At 36.2% G+C, this 25198-nt stretch overlaps 1 protein-coding gene across 2 annotated transcripts in view; it reads right to left on the reverse strand.

Moving 5' to 3' along the window:
* SPTBN1 (spectrin beta, non-erythrocytic 1) overlaps window positions 1-25198 on the reverse strand; it is a 185120-nt gene that overhangs the window by 56986 nt on the left and 102936 nt on the right. For both annotated transcript variants that reach the window (XM_026696031.2, XM_026696032.2), the window contains 5 exons: window positions 12952-13103; window positions 5479-5652; window positions 4083-4174; window positions 2918-2998; window positions 583-698 (listed from right to left, as the gene is read on the reverse strand). In XM_026696031.2, the coding sequence (XP_026551816.1) occupies window positions 583-698; window positions 2918-2998; window positions 4083-4174; window positions 5479-5652; window positions 12952-13103 (615 nt within the window). The remainder of the gene's footprint in view (window positions 1-582; window positions 699-2917; window positions 2999-4082; window positions 4175-5478; window positions 5653-12951; window positions 13104-25198) is intronic.

Raw genomic sequence — 25198 nt, forward strand, 5'->3', positions numbered from 1 at the left:
GCCTTGGAAAAAGTGACTCATGATTTGTACTCACACTATCACACCATCTCTGATGTCACATGATCTCAATTCAAGTGGTTGGCAACCAGTTTGCAATTAGGACTGGTTGCAATGTCCTACGGTAACGGGATCACTATTTGCTACCTTTTTTGCTGCTTTCCACACAAATATGACACTTAGGGAAACTGAATTTCCTTAACAATCACATGATGAGCTTAATAACTTTGGTGATTCACTTAACAACTACCATGAAAATTGTTATATAATCAGATTCGATTCAACATATGATTGCAATGATTTACAGTGGAAATTCTGGCCCCAGTTGTGGTTATAAGTTGAGGACTGCTAGTAAGGCAATCTGTGTAACTCAGTGAATATAACAGAAAAATGGATTTGTTATCTCCCTCTAAAAATTGTATTACCCTCCAAGAAGCCCTCCTTCTGAGTTTTGTCACATTTTGTTTAACACATTGGTTTGGAGATTAAAACATTTGGAAAGGAGATTTTGGCTGGCTACAAACGAGGCAGTGGATACAGGAAAATGTAAGAAGAGAAGTTTGTTTTACTGCCAAGAGTTCTTACCTTCAGGATCCAGGAGTTTAGTAAGGCCAAGGTGTTGCTCTGCCAGGTTAAAAGCATTCTGCAGATTGTAGTGTGCATTTGATTTCTTCAGTTTATCAAAATCAATTAAATCAGGCCTAAGAATATAAAATATATTCACCTAAATTTGTCCTGTATTATGCAGGAATATTAGCAAAGGAATCAGACAGATAAAGAATCAAAGTCAGTAAGAAATGAGATACGGAATACACTTTTAAACCGAGGCAGGCTCATCTACATCACCTCTGTGGCAGAAAAAACTACCCCAATATATATTAATCAAGGAGAATAAAAACACAAATAGGGAGAGAGGAAACATGACACTGTGACATGAGAAAAAAATGATTCGCGAAAGATAAAATGCATGCAGGTACGAGCTGGAGCATGCAACTGAAGCAAACGAGCAAGAATGAAGCCCAAAATCAATCATTTGCCTCTTGGGAGAAGACAGCAAAAAGGGTTTAGATATGCAATTTCCCAGCCAAATTATTGATTGCAGTCTTTTAACGTTATTTCAATCATATTGTTTTTGTTTTTATTTTTAAACAGTTACCTTATTATACAGGCCAAAACTGAACACAGCAAACAACATATGATGATGTACGGTCTGCTGTTATATGAGAATCAAAAGCTCCAAAAAGGCATCCCCTCTATAAGCGGTAGATCCTTGAGATGTGCTCTGATTCTTTTATGCTTGCATGAGCATGTGATTATAACACTATCAATCAATTGCTATTACTGTTAATATTTTCTGAACGTGTTTCTTTTTGTTGTGATGCTACTTGATAAAAACCAATATTCAAAGAATTTTAAAAATTATTTCTTGCATATGGAAAGGAAGAGGTGTTCTTCATTGTTCCAACTACTAAGCAACTTGTCTAAAGAGACAATCTCTCCAAATAGAATAGTAACTTTGTTCTCAGCAGAAGAAACTGCTATTAGGGACAATAAATGATGTCCTAGGCTAATGCATATATCATTGTAATCTTGCTCAAGCGGTTGCAAGGTTGAAAGTCTGGGACCTCATCTATCAAACAGGGTCTGGGTGTACAAAGGATAGCTCTGCCTGTTTTTGGAGTAATTACTGGTGCATCATCTGTTTTCCAGGACAGAATTGGAGCTATTAAACAATTGCTGGTATATGGAAAAAGGATTCACACTTCCACAACCCATATTGTTTTTACTGATAAATTTCGGTAAGAGAAACAGACTGAAAAAATTCTATAGCCATCTCCTGGTAATGCACATGTCTATGGGAATTTTTGCTTCTCCCCCTTTGAGAGAGATAATAATTAAATAAATAAAATCTAATGTCTTTCTTTTAAAAAGAGAAAAGTATAAAAATTATTTTTGCTTTATGTAGACATAAGCTAAACTTTAAATTATAAAGATTCAAAAATATAATGGTTCAAATCTCAAATCTTAAAAGGCAATCTCCTATAGAAAAAAGTAAAGGAAAATATAAGCCTCTGGAGTAAATGTTGGTCTGCTAGTAATTTAGAGGCAACTCTGTTCTAATCAGGTTTCAAGTTGCAGAAAATAAACAATTCCTGGGCATTTACAGAGAAAATAAATACCAGGACAGAATATTCAACTTTAAGCATACTGGACAAAGAGAAAATAAAAATTAATTTTATGAATTATTTTTAGCTAAGGGGCCTAAGCTTTCAAAGACCACAATTTTCCTGAAAAAGATTTTCCTCTATCTCAATTGAACTATTCTGATGCTGAACTAATGCTGTTGACGAGATATAATGTTGTTTCTCTTCTCAGCATGTTTCCAATTTCTGCCTTTCTTTTTTTTTAAAAAAAAGAGAAATCATTTTTCTCTCCAGCAGGAAGGGAGGGAGGTAGGGGTGTGTGTGTGTGTGTGTGTGTGTGTGTGTGTGTGTGTGTGTGTGTAGTGAATTTCCCTGTATATGTGACCTCTAGCCCCATCTCATTCAGACCTCAGTATGCTTAAAGGCATATCAATACTCAGGGGCTGCTGGCTGTGAATGTGAGGTGGATACTTGCTTGCCCATACAATGTATATTGATTTCATATGTTTGTTACAGAGTAGCTTGATCAAGAACACACAATGCATGTTCAAACAAGACAAAAAGAGGACAGAAGTATTCCATGTTTTCATTACAGAATTAAGTTAAAGGTTTCACCAAAGAAGTGGTCTGAAGTGAAGTGTGAAGAGGCAGACAGAGATAGAGAAATGGAGATGTCTCAGAAAGGAGATCTAGAACTTTCAGGTTACATAAAATATAATTCTGCATCCATCGCTTCAGTGCTTAAAACCCTTGCAAACATTTCATCAAATGCCCACCTGTGTTTATGGATTAGTGCGTTGAAAGCCATGCCGTCCCTCCAGCTGGTGGTGAAGTTGTGAATGTTGACATTGGGATAGCTGAAACAAAAAAGGACCAAAGGAAAAACAAAAGAAAACTCAATCAGTATAGGTTTAATGCTTGGAGAAATGAAAAATGATAATAACCAGCTGCTTAAGATAGAAGATGTTCTGCTCAAGCACCCCCAAAGTATCTGCAGTCATTCTCAAGTCAAGTCCTAAAAATCAAAACAAGATTTGTCCTCCCGGATAATGTCCAAACCATCCTGTTTAAATATATAGAGAATAGATAGAGAGGATTCTGATGTTGAATGTATTACGAACTTATTGACCACAAAGCAAATTGGATTATCATGAACCAGGAAATCCTCTGAAGCCCTGATACAGTTGTATATAGAAAGAGGATGAGAAGAGGATTATTGAAGCCTGAAGCTTTTATATGAGGAGCCAGGTGAGAAAGAAGGCCCCACAAATAGGAATGCAAGCAAATGTCAGGACCAACACCATAAGTCTTTAGTGAGCTGCCAGATTGTGCAGCCTAGCCAAGATGACTGACTGATCATGCCAAACTAGAAGAAAAAGGCTGGAACAAGATCCTAGAAAAAACACCAAGAGAAGTGAGTGCAGTAACTTTTCCTAAAGGTACCCATGTAGTGATCATCTGAAAACAAAGATCAGCCTCTGTCCTGTGGTTGGCCATGTTAAAGACAACTGGAACTACAGAAGACAGGTCTCTTTCCTCTCAGTGTACCAAGCCCCTCATAAGAAATCTGTGCTTCCAAAATTGCAAAATGTGGCAGGCTGAGGGATATATGATGTGCAATTATCTAAATTATGTACCTCATAACTGTTGCTTCAGCAGTAGCAGTAGCATTAACCAAAGTACCTACAAAATATCATGGGGCAGTTCATATTGCTGGCAAAACATTACAAGATATGACATTCCATTGGATCATAATGTATCATTATAAAAATATTAGCACATGTTTTTACTTTTAAGTGGAGTACTTTCCTTAATCGGGCCACTCTTTTTGCAGAAAAGATATATGCACATAACTGCAAACATGCACACTCACTCACACACTCCTCCATTACTACAGAATGCTATATGGAAAATCTAGATGATCATTCAGTTCAAACTCACCCAGCTGTCTTCATCTGGCACCACAGAAGTAGGGCATCTTTAGCAGATTTCTTTTCTTTGTTATCTTCTGTTTCAACACTGATGTCCTGAATCTGTAAAGTCACATATTATATTAAGTCCTCTGCTGATTTATTTCATGTCTGTGCTTCTAAGAGATCAAAATTACCAAAGCAATTATATCATGGTAGAGTAAAATACTAACAAGTCAATAAACATCTTAATTATCCATAAATACATACACACAAAAACTTTCTTGCCAGTATTTAATGTTTCTAGTACTTCTTTCTTTAGCTTGGTAACAGGTAAATTGGGAATTTATTCCTGCTTTAAAAACAAGCATTGAAGTATTGTTAACTGACTCTTAAAGCGTGCTTTCTTAAGCATAGTTTTTTTTTTTAAAGGGCAGGAAGTCCTTAATTAGCAAGTACTTTGGATAGTTATGACAGTGATGAAAAAGTAATTTTGCAATAACCAATCTCCACAGGTCTTTAAAGAAAAGAAAAGCTGAATTATGACCATAAGCATAGTTGCAGTTTCATTTAATGACCATATCATTTAACAACAAGTTGTCTGACCCAACTATCATAGATAAATGAGGACTATGTCTATGGGCAATAAGATAGATCTTCTTGCAAGCAAGATCTATTAAACTCTATGTATTTATGTTGTCTGGAAACAGAATAGAAATAGAATACCTTTATTGTCATTGCATTCCATGAATACAATGAAATTTGAAAGCTACTCCAGCACAGTGCCCCAAACACCACATCACAATCATACTAGAGTATTTAAAAATTAAAATAATAATAATAGGACTAAATCACAAATGCACTGTTTGATTCAAGACAATTACTGCCTTGGAAAAGAAACTGTTAGAGTGACATGACAAACTGAGATTTGTCAAAAACTGAAACGAAAGTTTCTGAATTCTTCCTCATAGTTGCTGAAGGGAAGGAGTGTAACACACGAAGGTAGATGACATTAGCTCATTTTCATCGCAACTGAAGCAATATTTCATCCAAAGACTTTTGTGAGACTTTTGCCTGAAAGCAATTCAATTAATATCATGTATCCAAATACCATTGGTTTCCATGTGGTCTCATTTGATTTAAGATGCTGCATTTTGATTGGGTAATACCAATGCATTTCCAACAGGTTTAAACCCTTGGCCTGATTTACATAACTGAAGTAAAATGGCAAGAATAAACATGCCTGATCTTAATCCAAAATGAGATGAGAAAAATGTTCAAAACAGAAAGGTAAATAACTAAATATAAACACCGTATGTTGCAAAAAGTGATATATCAGAGGTTTGTATGTGAAGAAATAGCTGGAAAACAACACAGCTAGAAACATAAGCCAAGTGCCATTACAGTATAGATGATTTTGCAGTTACCTGGAATCTCAATATAATTGTCCAAATAAGTCCAAGAGTTAGCCTGTGATTTCCATCCACAATATCATGAGATCCCATGTTTTCAAGATGCACTCGCTGTTCTTTCAGAAATTGGAGAGCTTTGTCAACGTTTTCCAAGCAATGAATTCGCATCCTTCCCTTTGTTGGTTTGGGCTACATGGGACATTTTTAAAAATGAGGAAAAGAAACAATGATGAAAAGGTAGTAAAGGCGTCATTATTTTCAGGACATGTTATCAATTCTATATCCCAATGATCTTCAGATGTGGCAATTTTAAGATGTATGGACCTCAATTCCCAGAATTCCTCAACCAGCACGCTATGATGTAACAGGTTTCCCTAATCACTATTACAGATAGAACCATTGAGTTGCTGGTTACCAGAACAAGGGCCTTCTCAGCATTGGCATCCCAGCTGAGGAACACCCTTCCTGAAGAGGCTAACCTGGAATATAATTTTCAACAGCAGGCGAGGCATTGTTCATTCTCCCAGTTAATGTAAGGAGTTCAAAAATTGTTCTAAGACAATGACAAAGAATCGCTAAGAATTTAAGTGTTATCATCACTAATTTTGTTCAACTATTTAGCTGGCTGTGCGGACAGAGAATAAAATATTAGTTCATTCAAGGACTCATGTTTTATTATACTAAATTTTTTTAAATGAGTAAACCATAATGTTGAATAAATAAAACATCAGCCCCCCAAAAGATAAATAATGCCAAATCAAACTTTTTGTTCTGTGGGCTCACCAAACACTGAATGGGTGCATATGATCCTGGTTACGTTTAAGGGAAACATCCTGTTTTTATGTTTCTGTACTCACATTCCTTGCAGTGGTGAGAAAGTGCTAAACAAGCAAATAGAGCTTTGCATGCATGCGGTAATGAGAACTGGTAAGAGTCCAAGGAACCCTGTCTGCCAAAACGTAAACTCTTTTTAAAAAGGCCAATCAGAGCTGCCGCCATGACTGATTAAGAAGACCTCAGAATTAAGAAACTTTACAACTTCTTAGTCTTTTTAAAAATAAGACAGATGTTAGGAAGAAGAAATTAGTTCCAGCTCACTTCCATAAAGGAACACAAAGGAGCAAGCAATGCTCCAGGAAGATATTTAAGAGAAAATGTAAATTGTACACAACTACCTTAAGAGCATATGTCAAGTTGTTGCATTAAGAGGCTTTTATGTAGTTCATAAAAAGAAAGAGGGGATGATTCATTTACATGCAGTAAAAACTACAATTCACAACACTGCAGTGAATTAAAATGAGGACTATCAAGAGTTTATCTAGAACAGGGATGTCAAAGTCAAGGCCCATGAGCCAAATCCAGCCTGCGGGGTGCTTAGATCTGGCCCGTGGGGTTGCCCTGGAAACAGTAAGGAGGACTGGCCCATGGTGCCTCTGCCAACAAAAACAGAGTTCGGGAGGGCCACATGTGGCCATCCTGAGCTCTGTTTTCAACTAACTCCTGCAGCCCTCTTCGAGCAAAAACAGAACTCAGGAAGGTGTGCAGAGGGCTGCAGGAGGCCATCACAGTTAAAAATGGATGTCGAGCTGGCCACTACTACCTGCCCCCCCACCAAGGTCAAACACAACCCTGATGCAGCCCTCAATGAAATCGAGTTTGACACTCCTGAACTAGAACAATTCTTCAAATGAGGTAGGATTATTTCTACTAATTTCTTTCCTTTATACAGACAGATAGGCCAACAGTTCCCAATTCTTCTGCTAGATGACAGCATGGAAAGATGACTGAAAACCAAAAGCTTCTCAACCTTTTTGATTAATTTTAAACTGACTTAAAACTGATGGTGCCAAGATTAGCTTGGTTGGACTGATTAATCAATCCTCTGTCTATAGACAGATAGAAACAGTGTTGGTTTTTGATGGCTCAGTTGCTTTCAATATCTTCAAACTTGGCATATTCTGCACCCATGGTATCCATTTGAGAGATATGGAAATACAGTAGTATCTTGGTACTCGTTAATTGGTTCTGGGAGGCACAACAAGTAATAAAAATGGGATAAAGTGATAAAAAGATTAAACATAATCCCACCAAGACAAGATATGCTCATTGTGAGGGAGTATAATTCCAAAAAGGCAATAAATTTTCCTATTCTAAATGAGAGAACACTCTTCCAGAAAAAGCAAATATACAATTTGGAGATGCTTCTAGATCCAAATATTTCTCTTGTTTCTCAAATCATACAAATAGACAAGAATATATATGCCAATTGTTTCTATTTCTAGAAAATAATGCCTTTAAGACTATGGTGCTACTGACAACCTACATGCTTAACGACAACAATGTACTCTATTTGGAGCTACCTTTGTGTCTAATCCAAAACTTTCAACTGGTACAAACCTCAGCAGCCAGTTTAGTTTTATAAAGAATAAAAAGAGATTGTATTACAACTCTACTTACAGTACTGTGCTGGCCACACATTTCCAGGCAAAATAGAAAGTGCTGGTCATTACCACTGAAGTCCAAGTTAGTAGAGAAAATAGCTTAGTAGCAAAACTCTAACTGAAGAGATTTGCACAGAGTTGCCACAAGTTCATTTAAGTTGCCATCACAGCTTTACAGAACATACTTTGGACAGAGATTTATTAGCTTTTAAAAAGACCCTTAAAACACAGCCTTTTGTTCAAGCATTTATATTGGACAAGTTTTCAAAGTTAATTATATGTGCAACTTGTTTTGTTCATTTAATTTATATTCCAATTGTTCTTCATGTTTTTATTTTACATTTTAGTGTAAATTGTTGAGAAACTAATTGTGATTTATCTATTTATAGATCCATATCTACTCAGTCCTACTTACTTTGAGGGCTGAAAAGGGTCTGGGGAGGGCTGCTAAATGCCTGCCATTTTTTTAAGAGAACATTCTGTCCACATGAAATGAGAACATTACCAAGTAAAAATAGCCAACATTTAGTATAAAAGAATTGTATCCAAAATGCAGAGCTACTGAGCAAAACCCTGATATAGACAATTAAAATAAGCTATTGACACAGACACATCCAATAATTCTTCAAGGCACAGGGAATTAGTGTAAGTGAATGAACAAAAGCAAGGAGATAGAGAAAGGCTTTGGTGTCAGTGTTGTCCACTACTCACTTAGTAAACTAGTGGATTAAAAAAAAGCAGGTCTGATACTTGTGGGCTATTTATGTAAGAATACATGAAATGACTTTGTATCTATAATATCTAATCCAACATTTTTGTCTTTACGAATACAATGAAATATTTTTGGTAGCAGTTTGATTTTGGGTATATTATATATTCATGCAGAATGGAGTGAAGCTTAGTCTGGTGGAAAGACAGGATGACCCTGGACTTGGAAAAGTAACATTCAATTCCTAGTCCAGAAAAACAGTCAGACAAGTAATAATAAATAAGTTTCAATCCATGAAGTCAGATTATGAAACTGGTAACCTGGGATAAGGAAGCTGGATGGCAAGGAATGCAAACTTACTTCTTGATCTACTGTTTTATGTTTGTTTAAGATTTTCAGTTAGGAACTGGCCACACATAAGCAAGGCAATTAAATGTTTTTTAATCTCCACCACACACATATTCTTCATTCTGTAAAGGGCAAAATTCATCAAAGAGATTCTGTTTGTGTGAGCTGACCTTTGGGCTCACACAAATTATAAAGCAATTATTGTTAAAGGTTCAGTCATTTTTGTGCAACAGCTCCTTGTGTGTTGGTGTATGTGGTTGAAAGGAAAATGCTGTAGTCATTTTACATTCACAGAGTATTTTTACATTTTATATCCATTTCTTTTTCAAATTTGTCTTTTGATCCAATGACTTTATTAGCTAGATTTCTAATTTAAAATGTGCTTATATCTCCTTCCCCCTCCAGGCCTCCCCAGCTGCCCTGAGATAATGATATTGGCCTGGCTGTCTGGAAATTCTTGAAAGTATAATCCTAACTGATCTGAATGACAGTAGTTTGGGGAAGGCTAGCCCAAGGTCTTTATTAAGTATTTTATTAAGTGAAAATAATACCTCTCATTTTTCTCTGCTCTCGTAAAAAACTCTGGGTTGAGTGTACAAGTAAAGGTATAATAGAATAACAAAGTTGGGAAGGGACCTTGGTGGTCTTCTAGTCCAACTCTCTGCTCAAGCAGGAAATAAATCCTATACCATCCATTTCAGTCCAATCTCTTTTTAAAACCTCCAGTGTTGGAGAACCCACAACTCTGAAGGCAAGTCTTTCCATGCCATGAAAAGCCTTACAGAAATAATATTTATCCAAACATTTAAAAATTAATAGATCTAAGACAAATGAAATTAAATGCAACACATAGATGAACACTTTACTTTGGAATCTATTTGCCCTTAAATATAATTAATTCAAATAGAGAACATAAGGGATGTTGAAGAATAATAGTTAAGTTGCAATGAAATATTAGACATCTGTATTTTATTTATTGGATTTGTATGCTACCACAACTGACCAAACTCCTGGAAATGCACAATAGTAATCATCCTGATTATAAAATGATCACTTAATAAAAAATCTCCACAGCAAAAAAGCAATATCATCACTGGAGTTGTTCAACAACATGACATAAAAATGATGGGCCCACTGTGTAGTTACAACTTGCTTAGCACAAGTCAACAAGTAACGACTTTGAACCAACTTCGATTTTTGGGTGGTCTTCAAAATCAGCTCCATGTACTTTTTGCACTATAAGACGCTCCAGACCATAAGATGCACCTAGCTTTTGGAGAGGAAAACAAGAAAAAAAAAATCTGACTCTGTCTCCCATCAATTTTCCTCCTTGCAGCAAACAGCAAATAGGAAAATATCTCTTCTTATCTGTTTCCTGGGCTCATATGAAGACTTCTGCATTGTTCCCAAGCTTTGGAATGCATTTAACAGCTGTTAATAATTTTTAACATTGATTTTGATCTATATTTCTTCTTTTTGCATTTTTTTATTTATTGATAACCATTTTGGTGGGGTATGAATCAAATAAATACATACTGCATGCAATTTAGCTGATTTATTATTGTTTTCATCATGTTTCTAATATTACTGTCAACAGACCGAGTAGTTTATAAAGCACTTCATTCTAAAACACTCATGATTAAACATTTTAAAAGTCTATAATTAACTAAACATACATCAATACCAAATAGCACAGATGTACATTAAAATAACAACCTCTGATAAAACAGACAGAAATTGAACCCTAATAAGATGGAGTTTTTTATCCATCAGTCCTCTATTGGTTCCAGTGTATGATCTTGAAGGCAAAGCACAATACCTGAGGAAGTAGGTCCGTGACTTGGCGCTTCCCTAGTCTCAAGACTAGTCCTCAGGTCATATGTGGGAACCATATCCAGAAGGCACCGCATTTTTTGCTCTATAAGATGCACTCCCCCACCCAAAAAGTGGGTGGAAATGTCTGTGCATCTTATAGAGTGAATGTTGCTGAAGGCCCCCCCCCCCACCAGCCCCTACCCTTCAGCCTCTGCCTCCCAGCAATTTTCCTCCTTGCAGCAAATGGCAAACAGCCTGGTCAACTTCAGCACAGCCTGATTTAGTACGAGCAACTGATTGGTGGTTGGATCGGCCTCCTGGAATACCACTGATCAGTTGTTTCAGGTTGCGGGGATCGTTGCCTCTGCGTGCCCCATTTTCGGCCTCCACATGTCCCATTTTTGGTCCATTCCAAGCAGCGGAGATCACTTGTGATAGGAATGGGCCAAAAATGGGACGTGCAGAAGCTGAAAATGGGACGTGCAGAGGCCAAACATGGGGCCCGCAGAGGCACTGATAGACTTCAGCGGCAATCAGCAGTGATGGGCAGCAGTGATTCCCACAGCTGATCGGTAGAATTCCGGAAGGCTGATCCAACCACCACTCATCTGCTCGTGATCAATTAGGCTGTGCTGAAGCTGTCCAGGCTGTTTTATTTTACTGCAATTTGGCTTTTTAAAAAAAGTTGATTATGCTAGATTGGTTGGGTTCAAGCGACAGTTAATGGCTCTTTGCCATTAACACTCTTATAAGAGGCCATCCTTGGATCTATCCAAGTTTAGACAACTTTTGCTCAGTCTCTTCTTTTGGAGGAAGGTTAAGATGGAGGTTGGCATTCAGAGGACCCTGGATGAAGTAGATTATTTAGATCCTTTTTAGTCTAGGTTCAGGTCATAGTACTGAGATGTGCATGGTCCAAACTGACCTTTGGACAGTTTGGTTTGTGATGCTACAACTATCCTAGATCTCTCTTGGATCTTGGCTTTCAATGCTATCATCACTGTATCCTTCTGAAGTAGTTTTAGGGGGTTGGGACTGAGAGGCCCAGTTTTGGAGAGGTTTCCCTCCTTTTTCCATGGCTGTTACCAGTCAATATTGGGAAGAAGAGGGGAAGAAATCAGTGCAGGGAGAAGGGAAAGAGGTAAAAGAAGCTACAGAAGGAATATATAAAGTTCCCCTTTTTGTCGCAAAAGCCACCCTGTGAAGCAGGTTGGGCTGGAAAATAATGTCTGGCCCAGGGGCTAAGAGTAGATTAGTTCTTGGGTCTACCAACTTCTAGTCCAACACCTTAACCACTACCCTGCAGTGGCTCTTCCACAATGGATTGAAAATACAGAGAGCTGCACATTTCAGAGTTGATTTTTGCCTAAAGCAAATCTATTATTTTATTTCTTGCTTTAGTTATATTTCTCAGATGCTGATAATAAAGGATAGGAAAGAATGCATTTTCTCTTGGCAAATACATAAAATAGTTTGGCAGCTTTTAAGATTTATAGATCTGTTGTTATGCCACTTTTTACTATATATAATAGCAATAATAGCAAGAAGCTCCCTCTAAACATATTTTATTAAGATTTTAAAAATGGGAAATGCATTTACTACACCATTAAGAAGGTATGTTGGTAGGAATTATTCAAGAGTTGAAGAACTTTCTTCAATTTTGCATAATTTCATAACCTCTTGTTTCTAGTGTGGGACCTATGTTATAAAACATTCTATTGAGATGAAATAAGTATCCCTAAGAACAGTTTGGAAGGGGCTCAAGGATATTTATTTATTTATACAACTACTTTAGCATTCAAATGGTTTAATGTTTAAAGCTTCAGGTTTTTATTCTTATTTCAATTGCAGTTTTATGCTTATGATGGGATATACATAGGTGGTCCAGAATTGTTAACTCTTTTTTCTAAACAAATCTATAAATAAAGAAAAGCTCCCTTAAAAACATCATAGGTCACTGAAAATGGTTCAGAAAATATGAAAATATGGTCGAATTTCAACCAGTTATAAGTAATGTAATAAAAACGTTTAAGAGGAGTGTTCTACACATCTAAATTAGCCCATAAAATATATCTAGTAAATATTTCAATTTTGTACTTTGGTTTATAAAAGGAAATTGCAAAAGGTTTAAGAAAGCCAAGAGTTGGCATTGTAATATGTAGAACAGAAACTTACAAGTCTCTCGCCTGAAAGAACTTCCAACAGTTTGATAAGCATTCGTCCATCACGAAGATCCGTGTACAAGTCTGTAATTCTACAGGATACCCGTGCCAAGTGAGAGTTAACCCACTTAGTGAATGTCTTTTTCTGTACTGCCTCTCGCTCATCTAGGGAAGAAGAAAATATACAGTAAGGCTTAGTCATAAGAAACTATATTTAAAACACAAACAGCATCTGGACAAGACACATGTCTGATCATATTTCATGGCTTATACCGAGTTGTCTACTCATTCAGGTAGCTCAGTACCTTCAATCCCAGCTGGAAGCAATTATCCAAGAGTGCTTCCAGGTTCTGATTCCTAAATTTTGATTTAATTAAAGATATAATGGTTTGACCCTTGATAATCTATATGCATATGTTGCCACTTATCCATTACCCTATAATTCTTAAACAAATTTCTAGGCTCCAGAGGCAAAGGTTTATCATAGATCCTGATAAAAGCACCAAGTTGAATACAGTATGTGGTTCATCTCTCTTCTACAACCCAAAATTAATCTCATGTATTGTTAAAACCTCCAATTTGTTGCCCTCAAGATGTGCTGGGTAAGGATTGGGAAGATGGTAAGCTTTCTCTCAGTCCAAGTCATAGGGGCAAATGCGTGGCGGAGTGAAATTTGTTCAGAATGAGTTTTTAGTTTGACTATTTCAATCACTTACAACATGTCCAATATACAATTTTGTTGGCTCTGCACAAGCAGCACCAAAGAGCAAAACTTTTTCAGTGATACTGCTAGGGACTAGTGTGATGCTATAAAACTTCAGGCTACTGTCACAACATATTCAAATAATATATGAGAGACACATCCACGAGCCCCACAATCCATTATCCGTAACAACTGCTTGCTCACTATATTTTTCAGTTGTGTATATAATAAGTGGCCATGTTCCAGTAAACAGATGAAGGACGTTTTTTATACTAGGAGAAATCTTGGGCCAATGCAAATAGTCCTCAACTTACAACCAACAGTCATAGCATCCCTGTGGTTGCATGCCTGCGATCTGGGTGCTTGGTAGCCCCTGTGCATTTACGACAGTCACATGATCACATATGTGACTTTCCTAGCTAGTTTCTGAGAAGCAAAGTCAATGGGGAAGCCATCACTTTATCTTTGTGTGAATCAAGGAAGGGCCTGTCTGGGCCATTCAGGATGAGTCAAAAATCACTTTCAGACTCACTTCTTCCCAGGCCTTCCAGTCCATGCATGAAAATGAGACTGGTTGAGTAGAATTTGATGAGCAGTAACTCATAAGGCAGGAGAAAATGCTATAACAGCCAGAAGTCTCAGCTTCATGACAACCAGTCCCGACCTGATTCTGCTCCCAATTCCCAGCCCCTTCCAACTACATCACAGGTTTCAGTTCTAATAGCTTTTCACTTGAGATGTGATGCAATTTGCCAGACAGCTCACTGACATTGGTTACCTGCAAATTATTATTGAATAGCTTCTGTGCTGTTTATTTTAACTTATTTTATGATTTGTTACTTCTTATATATGTTTACTAGATTTTACATTTCCCTTCACGCTACTTTGAATTATAAACTGTATGAATAAACTAGGCTGGAGAACATCAAAGACTAGTACTGATGGTCTTCCATCTTCTATGGATTGTTTGTAACTCTTATGTCGACCAAAACACAGTTCAGGGTTTTATCTTAACAGATATCTATTTTAATTCAGATTTATTCTAAAGTAGACTTTCTTTTTAAAAGAAAGCTGGCAAACAATTTTACCCCACAGTCAAATCCAGTTAAACAACAAAAAATGCCAATAAATCGATATAACATAAACTACCAATAACACTTGAAAGAATTTTGCCCTTTGCAGATTTAGTTCATGTAACTAAAAGCTAAAAGGGGTAAAAGAAAACTAACCAATGGATGTGAATTGTTCCAAAACTGCACCAAGCTTGAAATTAATCAAATTTAACAGAAAGCCCAAACCAAGCAGAATCCACTTAATTTTCAGGAATATTTTCACAGCTGTTTGTTCAGGCAATTTATCAACTATAATTGAGCGCCAACACCAGACAGGTCCATCAACTGACCATTTAATGTCCTTTATTTTATACACACAATGGCATACATTATACATGTGATAGAAGTATTTTGAAGTAACTTCTAGGAAGGATTTAAAATTACGTTCTCTGTGAGCCCCTTTTAATATCCTTTCAGAGCTTTTTATTACACTGTCATTATATCTGGAGGGAACTGTTTTGAAGGCACAGTTACCTTGTGGCAACAGGCAGAGTGATCAAATTTCTAATCTCTTTGTTCTTTCCAGTTTAAATATTTAATTGCTCTCCTCTAATGCAGATTGCTGAAACATCTTGAGAAGGTAACAGTCTAGGTCAAAGAAATGTAACCTGTGGCACTCCAAGTATTATAAAATTACAATACCTGCACTCCCAAGGAGCATTCTGATGGGAGAATGATACTCAGAATTTTATTTCAGCAATATTTGGAGGGCCACAGGGCAGTCTGTCCCCCTAATCAACATAATGCCTCCAGGCAAATCAGGGCAGCAATTCCTGACATAACTATAAGCCACAGGGAAAAGATAACTACTAACTTATTTTTCTTCACCTTCTCCATAACATTTACAGGTGGAAGTCAATTCTATATGTTACCTTACATATTTATTTCCGTATTTCTCTCTTATTTCCCAATGTTTTAAAATCTTGGGAACCAGACCAGGATAAACGTTCCTCTGCAAACAGTCAATTGTCCACACCATAAGGTGAGGTTGCTGAAGCTGATATAATTCACAGGCTGAAGAAGGAAGTACTTCATTACCAAGTGGAAACTACATTGCTAATACTACCTTATTGAGAAATACACATAAACTGATTCATGAAAATTGAGCTGCTCTTCCCTAAGTATAGTATAATCTCATAATACTGGAAAATAGGAACAAATCCTTTTACTACATTTACATAAAATAGAATTATATTTCACTCATGGAGAATATTAACATATATTTTCCTAGGCATGGTGATTTAATAATTATAACTCTAATGGCTAGTAACAAATCAACACCAAATAAAAATCAACCGATATGCTTTATAAATATATTATGCTAATTATTATGTTACATTGTGAGCTGCCCTGAATCATTTTGAGTCAGGAAGAGCCATTTTTGAAAACAAAACTTTTCCTCTTCTAACTACTAAGATTTAAAGCTACACCAAGACTAACTAAATGTGGCAGTCTTCTTAAGTTGCTTTAATTAATTAATTGAGAATTCTTTCAAAGCCATATCTGGTGGCAACCTGAGACTGACACACACTGACATTTCTTCCCTGCTTTGTCCAGCTGAAAAGATGATTCTCCCAGTTTAAGAACACTATGAATGGACAAGATAGCTGGGAAAGTCTTTGGTCAGAGGAAAGCTGTATGTATGTTGGGGTTTTTTTCTTGACAGGTAGTTTTGAGACCTCTCTGCAATCAGGGTGAACTGATGCGATTGTACTGGAAATCAGAAGTTATCTGATCATCTCACAACCATGGAAGATGATTGAAAGTGAACAAGGACAGTATGATCAAATTATTCTAAGAGGCAGCGGACAACCTTTGATTAGATAGGCATATTGAACTGTTCAATATCTAAATTTCCTCATTTTTCTCATTCCTCATCATTTCTCTTTCTTCAATGTGTCTTTCAGGTTGGGCAAGAATAGAGATTTGTTTTAAATGATTAACCCATTCTGGAAGTATGCTAGCCATTCAAGATAATCAGTGATAATAACCAATGTGAGATCACTGCACAAATGGACAAAAATATCATAAGGAATAGGCATAGCAGAAGACTGTAAATGAGAATTTCTGAAGATTTCTAATTAAAGCCACAGGATATGGGTGGTGCAGCAAATATCTAGTACTTTGCAATAACATTTATCTCCCTGAATGCGCACATATTGTGCAGGGAAAGAAAAGGGAAGGAGACAATATGTGCATCATGCAAAGCACACACAGCAGGAAAAGGGAAGTAGGTCTCAAAAGTTTACACTGATAACACAAACTTATCTCCAAGCAACACTAAGGACAGACATTTCCGCTGGACGGAAACCCCAAAGGACAAAGTGTTGTCCAAATAAAGGATTGGTACTTGAGATTTCTGGTCAAGATTTGAAGAATGGAGGGAGAGGTCTCTCCAATGGATGTTTGATAACAAGTATCCCATCTCTAAACCAATTGAGATCCAATACAGTGTGGATCAGTGGTGTCCAGGCTGGCTCTGGGAAATCTGGAAGTTAATGTCCACAAGTCTTAAAAGTCACTTGTGTTGGACATCCCTAGTCCAATTTATAAGCCAGTAGAAGGTTTTTGACTGCTAATAGTTCTGTGCAAGTAAAAGTGAAAATAGGGAAAACAAACAAGAAAAATCTGTAAGCTTTACATCATTTGTAAAATACTATAGGTGTGTGGGTAGTACCTGAAAAGGTATTTGACAGATTCTACTGAAAATTTCAAGACAGACTTCTCACAGTGCACTAAAATGTGGCTTTCTAATTAACTAAATTAGGACATATTTAGAATTTTGAGAATTTTTGTGTGCTCTCACCAAATTGTTTCTCATTGGCTTGCCCATTCACAACATAGTTTCCAAGCAAGACATAACCTGCATTAGAGTATGGATTTATCTATAAAGCTATTTCATAGACCAATTCCCCTCCCCTTTTCCTCACTACAGGGCCCTTTCTATTTCTCCAGTTTATTTTGTATTTCTTTATATTTTTTAAGGTAGCCAGCATATTTGGGGACAGCTTAAAGAGTGCCACTATGAGGCCACATGATCTTCTCAATGGTGGCTCCTGTTCTATGAAATTATCTTCCATGTGGAATATGTTGCTGTGTTCAGATATATTTTAAAAGTCCAGGTTTTATTATCAATTGTCCCTGGATACTAACTACCCCTAATATGTTTTAATTGTTTTTTTTATTCTGGCTTCCAATTTGAAATAGTATTTTATAATAAAAGAAATTACAGGATTGTTTATACTGTCAAATGATACACATACACATTAAAAGCTGTTGATTTTGAAGAATATATTGTTATATCAGTCTCCTACACTGGCTGCAGAAAAAATACTTCAGAGGGGTCTCTCTCTATCTCTTCTTTGGGAGCAGTTGGCTAATTTGAGAAACAGAAAGCTGGGCAAGACATGGCCTGGGCTGATCTAACAGACTGTTCTGAATGTGTCTGGAGACTAAAATATACGAAGAATGGTTACAGGAACTTGGCATGGCTAGTCGAGTAAGGAGAAGGACCAGGGGAGACATCATAGCAGTCTTCCAATATTTGAGGGGCTGCCAGAGAGAGGAAAGGGTCAAGCTATTTTCTAAAGCGCCTATAGGCCAGACAAGGAATAATGGATGGAAACTGAACAAGGAGAGATTTAATCTGGAAATGAGAAACTTTCTGACAGTGAGAACAATCAACCAATGGAACAGCTTGCCCTCAGAAGTTGTGGGAGCGTAATCACTTGAAATTTTCAAGAAGAGATTGCACTGCCGTTTATCAGAAATGATGTAGGGTGTCCTACTTGGGCGGGGGATTGGACTAGATGACCTATAAGGTCCCTTCCAATTATCTGTTATCTCTGTGTTTTGTGTTGGGATGTAAAAAGCGAGCCAAATTTTAATGAGTTGTGGATAATTAAGTGCTTGCAACTGTTGATGGACTTTAGTCCCATTTTATTTGTGTATTTTAATTTTCATCTATTATCTTCTAAAATAATTGAGTTGGCACAGAAAATACAGTTATTGTGGAGTAATGATGACTCAAGCCAACACATTTCCCAACTATTCAACTATCAGTTACCTGGCATTTTTATTGAGTTTTATAACTCCTTCCCTTATGTTCCCATAACCGCAATAGGGTGAAGGTCACACTTTTATTCTAGAGGTAAAGGATGATGCCAGCACTGACTTGCTCTTATCTGTTCAATGATCTCAGAGCTGAGGAAGAAGTTGAGTTCAAGTCCTAATCTGTTCCTCTGGTGAAATTTATGTGCTCATATTACAGATTAATAAATACACAAGTTCTTGCATATGCAATTTCTTCTCAATACATTATGGTAAGCCCAGAAACAATTTTTGAAACCATATTTTGAAGCTAAATTATAACCCTGAATTGTTCAGAAACTAAGAATCATAATTTTCTGTTTTAAATTTTAAAAAGACACCAATTGAATGACAATATGCAGAGTATTTTGGCTGATAACGGGCAGATGAGAGAAATATCTATATATATTTAACTGATGTGTTTTATGGGCCTCTATTTCTTAAGATAGTACTTGCCAGTCAAGTCTAAAAGCAGGTTTCTGAAATCTTACTTTGTGGGAAAGGCTTGAATTAAATCAATTTATATTTGCATAAATCAATGCAAATAAATGGCTTCATCCTGGCCATCAAAGAGAACAGGATTACATAAGTGAGCATTGTGGCTGACTAACCCTGGCCACCTGATAAAAACTAAGGTCAGCATTGTAAGAGAAGAGCATAGGGCAAGCAACTGATTGGTTTTGAAGAAGCAGAATATTCCTTGGAGATGCTGTTTTCTCTCAAGAAGTGGAAGTATGTCTTCCATAAATTCCAGCAATTCCTTACAAGAAGGCTGCCCTGCAAGGGTCAACAGCTTCTGTTGCACCTTTTCAAGTGGCTATGAAACAACTGCGCCATATAAAGTTTTTATATGAAAACCAGTGTAACTGCTGGCTAAGCAATATTTAGCTAGCAAATAGTCCCACTATTTATAAAACCGAAAGTAAGCCAAAGTTACTGTATTTTTATTATTAGGAAAGTCCAGCTTTAAAAATAAAGGAAGCTCTCTGACAACTATGATCCAAACATCATTATACATACCCACGATGTGGTTTGTTCTAGTTTGGATTCACTAGGTGAATCCGACTTCGTGGTTTTTTTAAAAACATAGTTTATGCTTAACATATTTTGTGAAACTGGCCCACAATGAATTACTCAATAAATTATGCTTAAGTAATGTATAATTACTAAATTTGATTATTGATATCTCAAAATGTGGTATTACACATGTCAGGAATAGACAACTTTTTTCTAACTAGTTGCCTGTTGCTATTTACAGTATTATTATTTTGCATTGAGGGCTATAGATATCATTATGATTAAAGTAGGCAGCATCATAGCAGTGAAGGAATTTTCCATTTATTTTGCTTTTTTGCATATAATCTTTCCCTAAAACCCATTGCTTCATTTGATACTGATTTACACTGTTGGCAAACTGACATCAATTTTAATGGAAAACTATCAAATGTGGTGGAACCATCAGAAGGTCTGTGAGCTTGCAGGAACAATCTGGAGTCCATATATAATCAAAGCAAGGTGGACTGCCCACTTCTGGTCACATTCTGAGGTGTTGAGAAGTTAATTTTTCCAGCTTCTCTTCCCAATTCCCAATCCCAAATTCCAGATTTTACATCATCTAAGCTATTTTGCCCTTGACCTCCAGTTTTCCTAAAAGTTCCTAAATTATTTTTTCCCCTGCATTAAAAACTTCAGAATTGCAATCCAAATTGATTTGATTCAAGGAAGTCTTCACTGGCTAGTTCTGCTGATATTACAAATATGCTCAGGATTACTACTTATTAATTGAAAAACAAAACAGAGTTGAAAGCAAAATTGAGAATTAAATTTTTACCTAAACCAAACTTCCCCAACATAATGAGCTTTCAATGACTATTATTCTCATAATCCCCATCCAGTTTCATCAAGGTTGATTGAGGATTATTCCGGTTAAATTCAATATATTTTCAAACTCTTTGGAAGATTGTTTGGTCTGATCTAGACGTCAGAGTATTTATAGTACAAGCCATGTACCACCCTTCCTGAATGCTCTCTCCACAAAGGATTCATGGATTAATGCCACCCATATTGCATGGCCAGCAGAAGGGAAGTTTGCCAACTTTGTTTATTCAAAACACACAACACAAATTCAAACTTTAGTCTGGGAGCAGCACCACAAGGAAACAACACACAATGTTTTGCCATGAGCTACAATCTGGGGAATGCTAAATTACAGGGTAGATTTTCAAAGGGAAGCAGCATACTTATGGATACCCATATGTTAACAACAGCTATAAAATAGAGCCTTTTAATAACTGGTAATACATATGATTTAAAATCATAATCTATATTGCTCATGTTCTCCACAGGGATAGCCAGTCCCAAGTTCTGTGCCTATGGCAATTGAATTGAAATAATTATATTTTTGTAAAAAGTTTTGGAAATGACTGAATATTCAAATATTCAATAACATTTTTAAAGTCACTGTGATTGATTCATGCGCAGACCTGGGCCCTGAAATGAGCAGAAATATAAGAATGCCTCAGAGCTACTTCCTCGAACATTACAGCCTCTAATATCATGACTGCAGAACACATTTGTATTATAATCCATTTTTAAATTTGTGAATGTGGAGAAACAATGGGGAAAACAATTTCCTCCCCATTAATTTATTGAAAGGAGTTAGTATAGACCTTGATCATGATACAAGAGATCCTTAATATAAGAGATTGGCATGAGAAAATCACTCATCTAGTAAAGACAGAGGCCTTCACATATCAGTACACAAAACAAGAAAGTCATATGTCCTAATGTAAGAGATAAAAATATTGCAGCATTTTAATTTTTTTAAAGAAGGGGGATACATCAGATTTCTAAGCAGCAGAACACCAAAATTGATTTTTAAGAATCTCTTCATACTTTTAAATTGTTCAATAAGATCACTAAAAGTTTAATTGTGTTATAGTGGCAAGCAATGCTGCATAAGAGGTTATTCACCCCATGTTAGCAAGCTAGGAAATCGCGAAAAGTAATTGTGCAGGGTGTAAATTCTTCTTCTCAATGGTGAGAGCAGTTTGATAGCAGAACTAACTCCTTGGGGAAGTGGTTGTCTCATAATTGTTTGATGTGTTCAAATAGAGGCAAGACGTGATTTACCAGCAATAAATTTTGATTCCTATAAAAAAAAACAAGGAAGTGCAGCCCAATCTTATACATGCTATTTATAAGTAATTCAATAAAACTGCAATCTTTGATAAGGCCACAATCTAGTGTTTTTGCTTTCCTGGGAGTATTATTGTGCTTTGCAGAATTTATTTCTCTGGAATGATGCCAGGATTTCCTTACAATATTAGCCAATTATCTTAATGACAATTGAAATAACTGAAAATGTTGCTTGATTCTACTTTCATTATTTTCAGTAGGAATTCTATGTGATGAGCAGGGGTGTGATTCTACTGGTTCGGACCAGTTCAGGCGAACCAGATTTTAAAAGTTACATCTGGTTCACTGAACTGGTATTTCAACTGACCGGCTGGCCCCGCCCACTCCACCCCACCCCTCCAAGGAGTCTCCACACGGCCATTTTCAATGGAGATAAGTGCAGGGTCCGCACGGAGGCTCTGGGAGGAAGAAAAACAGGCCTTCCGGAAGTCCAGAAACAGGCCTGTTTCCAGCTTCCAGAGGGCCTCCAGAGCCTGGGAAAGGATGTTTTTGCCCTCCCCGAGGCCAGGGGGAAGCCTCCAGACCCCTGGGAGGGAAAAAACGGCCTCCCCCATGTTCTGAAGGCCCACCGAAAGCCAGAAACAGGAAGTTCTGGTAGGCCACGCCCACCATGGCCACGCCCATCCAGCAACTGGGCAGAGAACTGGTTGCTGGAATTTTTGAATGCCATTCAGTTTATGAAATATATCAAGTATGCCCCCCACAAATTGACCTGGGATAGACTGTACCACTTTCTCACTTGAGCTTTCTTTTCGATGTTTCATTTTCTCCATACAATGAATTAAACACATATTTTGTCCTATCTGTTTATAATTTTATCTTCAAATGTTCTTTTATTACCTGGGGGTTGTGCCACAATCAAGAGGAATAAATGGAAAACATCATTGCAACTGCCATGAATTGCAAAAACGTCTGCTTTCTGCCAAAAGGAATGCTCCAGACAACTACTCCTTTTAAGCAGATTATAGGAACTGAGGTTTTTGCAATTGGCTAATAAATTGGGTGGTTGGGAGTTGAGGGTTTTCAACCAAGCTCACAGCATAATTGCAACCTATTATAAGGACACAAAGTTCAGCTAAATCTCATTTCTTAATCATTTTAAGGATATAATTAATTTAAAGCTAGATAAATTTTCTAAGCAGCAGAATAAAATTCCACCTGGTGAGTTGTAATTCTTTCTGGATTACAGGTAGTCCTCATTTTACAACCATTTGTTACAATAGCACTGAAAAAAGTGACTTATGACCATTTTTCACACTTATGACTATTGTGGCGTTCCTGTGGTTATGTGATCAAAATTCAGATGCTTGACAAATGGCATGTATTTATGACAAATGCAGTGTCCTGAGGTCATGTGATCACCTTTACAAACTTTGGATAAGCAAAGTCAATGGGGAAGTCAGATTCACTTAATAACTGTGTTACTAACTGAATACAGTGATTCATGAATAACTGTGGCAAAGAAATTGTGAAAAATGGGGCAAGAAACTCTAACAATTGTCTTGCTTATAGCAACAGAAATTTTAGGCTCAATGTACTTATAAATTGAAGAGTACTTGTACAAAGAAAATATATAGTTAATTTAGGGCAAAAAGCTTAACAATGAGCCAATGTGAGAAAGTTTAAAATTAATAAAGAGGGCATATTTTGAATTATTTTTGGTGAAAGCATGTTTAAGTAATTTGGAATTAATTTAAACAAACTAACAAGTTTTTAATGGAAATGTTTTTTTTTTATTTACTAATAAAGAGTGCAGACGATTGATATATTTTATAAAACAAAAGGAAAGCATACCAGAAGTTGATTTATTTTCATTTTTTCTTGGTTTCCTCTCAGAAACAGGTTTGATCCATTTTTATAGTGGAAGACAATCTTGAATGTAATTTGTTTAATTTCTTCTATAGTCAAATAAAATTGCTCCATTATATTAACAGATCTCCTCCCTTTTAATTTTAATCCTTAGTTGTCTTCTGGTTCCCTCTAGTCAAACTTTTAAGTCCTCTCTTATCATGTTTATTTTCCAACCAGCAAAACCTTCCCTGGGAGGATTTCTTACAGTTGTTTCAAAATATTCAATATTTTTTATAACTTTTTAAATGATCATAGAAAATAAAGTAGGAAAGGATAAGATGAATTATCAGAGATGAATTCTTTATTATAAATGCTATTGGGATTAACTTTTTGCAACTTCTACAAAATACCATGAATTGTCTCTTACAGGGAGGAAAGATGCCAGAGAGTTGGAAAGAGGCCAGTATAGCATAAATGTCTAAAATTTTGACTTTAACAGAAAATTTATAAGCTAATATCATAACTGAATAATGACTACAAGTTGTTTAAAACTATTTTAGCTGACAGATTGAAAATAATTTTGCAAGGAGTTATTCATGTGTATCAGTGTGGTTTTTATTTAAAAGACAGTTAAAAGATAATGTTAGAAATGTGTTGGATATTTTGAATATTTGGAGCAACATAATGAAAAAAAGCTGCATCAATCTAAATATGTAAAAAAGGGTCTTTGATGGTTTGAACTGAGCTTTTCTTGTTTAAGTTTCTAGAAGATATAAATTTGAGAGAATTCCATAAAATATAAACTTTTTTTTTGCATTTCACATAAAGCACCAATAACTGTTAATGGGAATGTAACAAAACTCTGTGAAATAAAGGGGTCTCCACTGTCAGTTTTCTTGTTTTCATAAAATATTGAATATAGATATGAGATAAGATGAGAGGAATGTAGGAGTAAAGGTTTTAAAACTACTAAATTAAGGGCATTTGATGATTTAGTATTGGTCCTGGAAAATCCTTAAAAGGGAAATATTAACAGACAAATTTAAGCAATTTCATGCATTAGAAGATTTTAAGATCAATAAGCAAGACAAAAATGTTAACAAGAATATGAAAATAGAAAATCAAACCAAACTGATGGATTTTATGTTTGGGAAGAAGATAAAATATTTGGATATCAGTCTGACAAGTATCAATTGTATGTTATTTCAAAACATCCATATTAAGGTATGGAGTGAAGTTTGAAAAGATATGTTAAGATGCAAGAAACTACAACTGTAATTGCTGAGAATTGCTGTGATTAAAAACAAATGTCTTACCTAGAATGGTGTGTTCCAGCAATTTATGATACAGTTACCAAGCAGATTAAG

Source organism: Pseudonaja textilis, chromosome 1 (assembly GCF_049901715.1).
Source record: "Pseudonaja textilis isolate UNSWEBS1 chromosome 1, rPseTex1.2, whole genome shotgun sequence".
Classification (NCBI taxonomy): domain Eukaryota; kingdom Metazoa; phylum Chordata; class Lepidosauria; order Squamata; family Elapidae; genus Pseudonaja; species Pseudonaja textilis.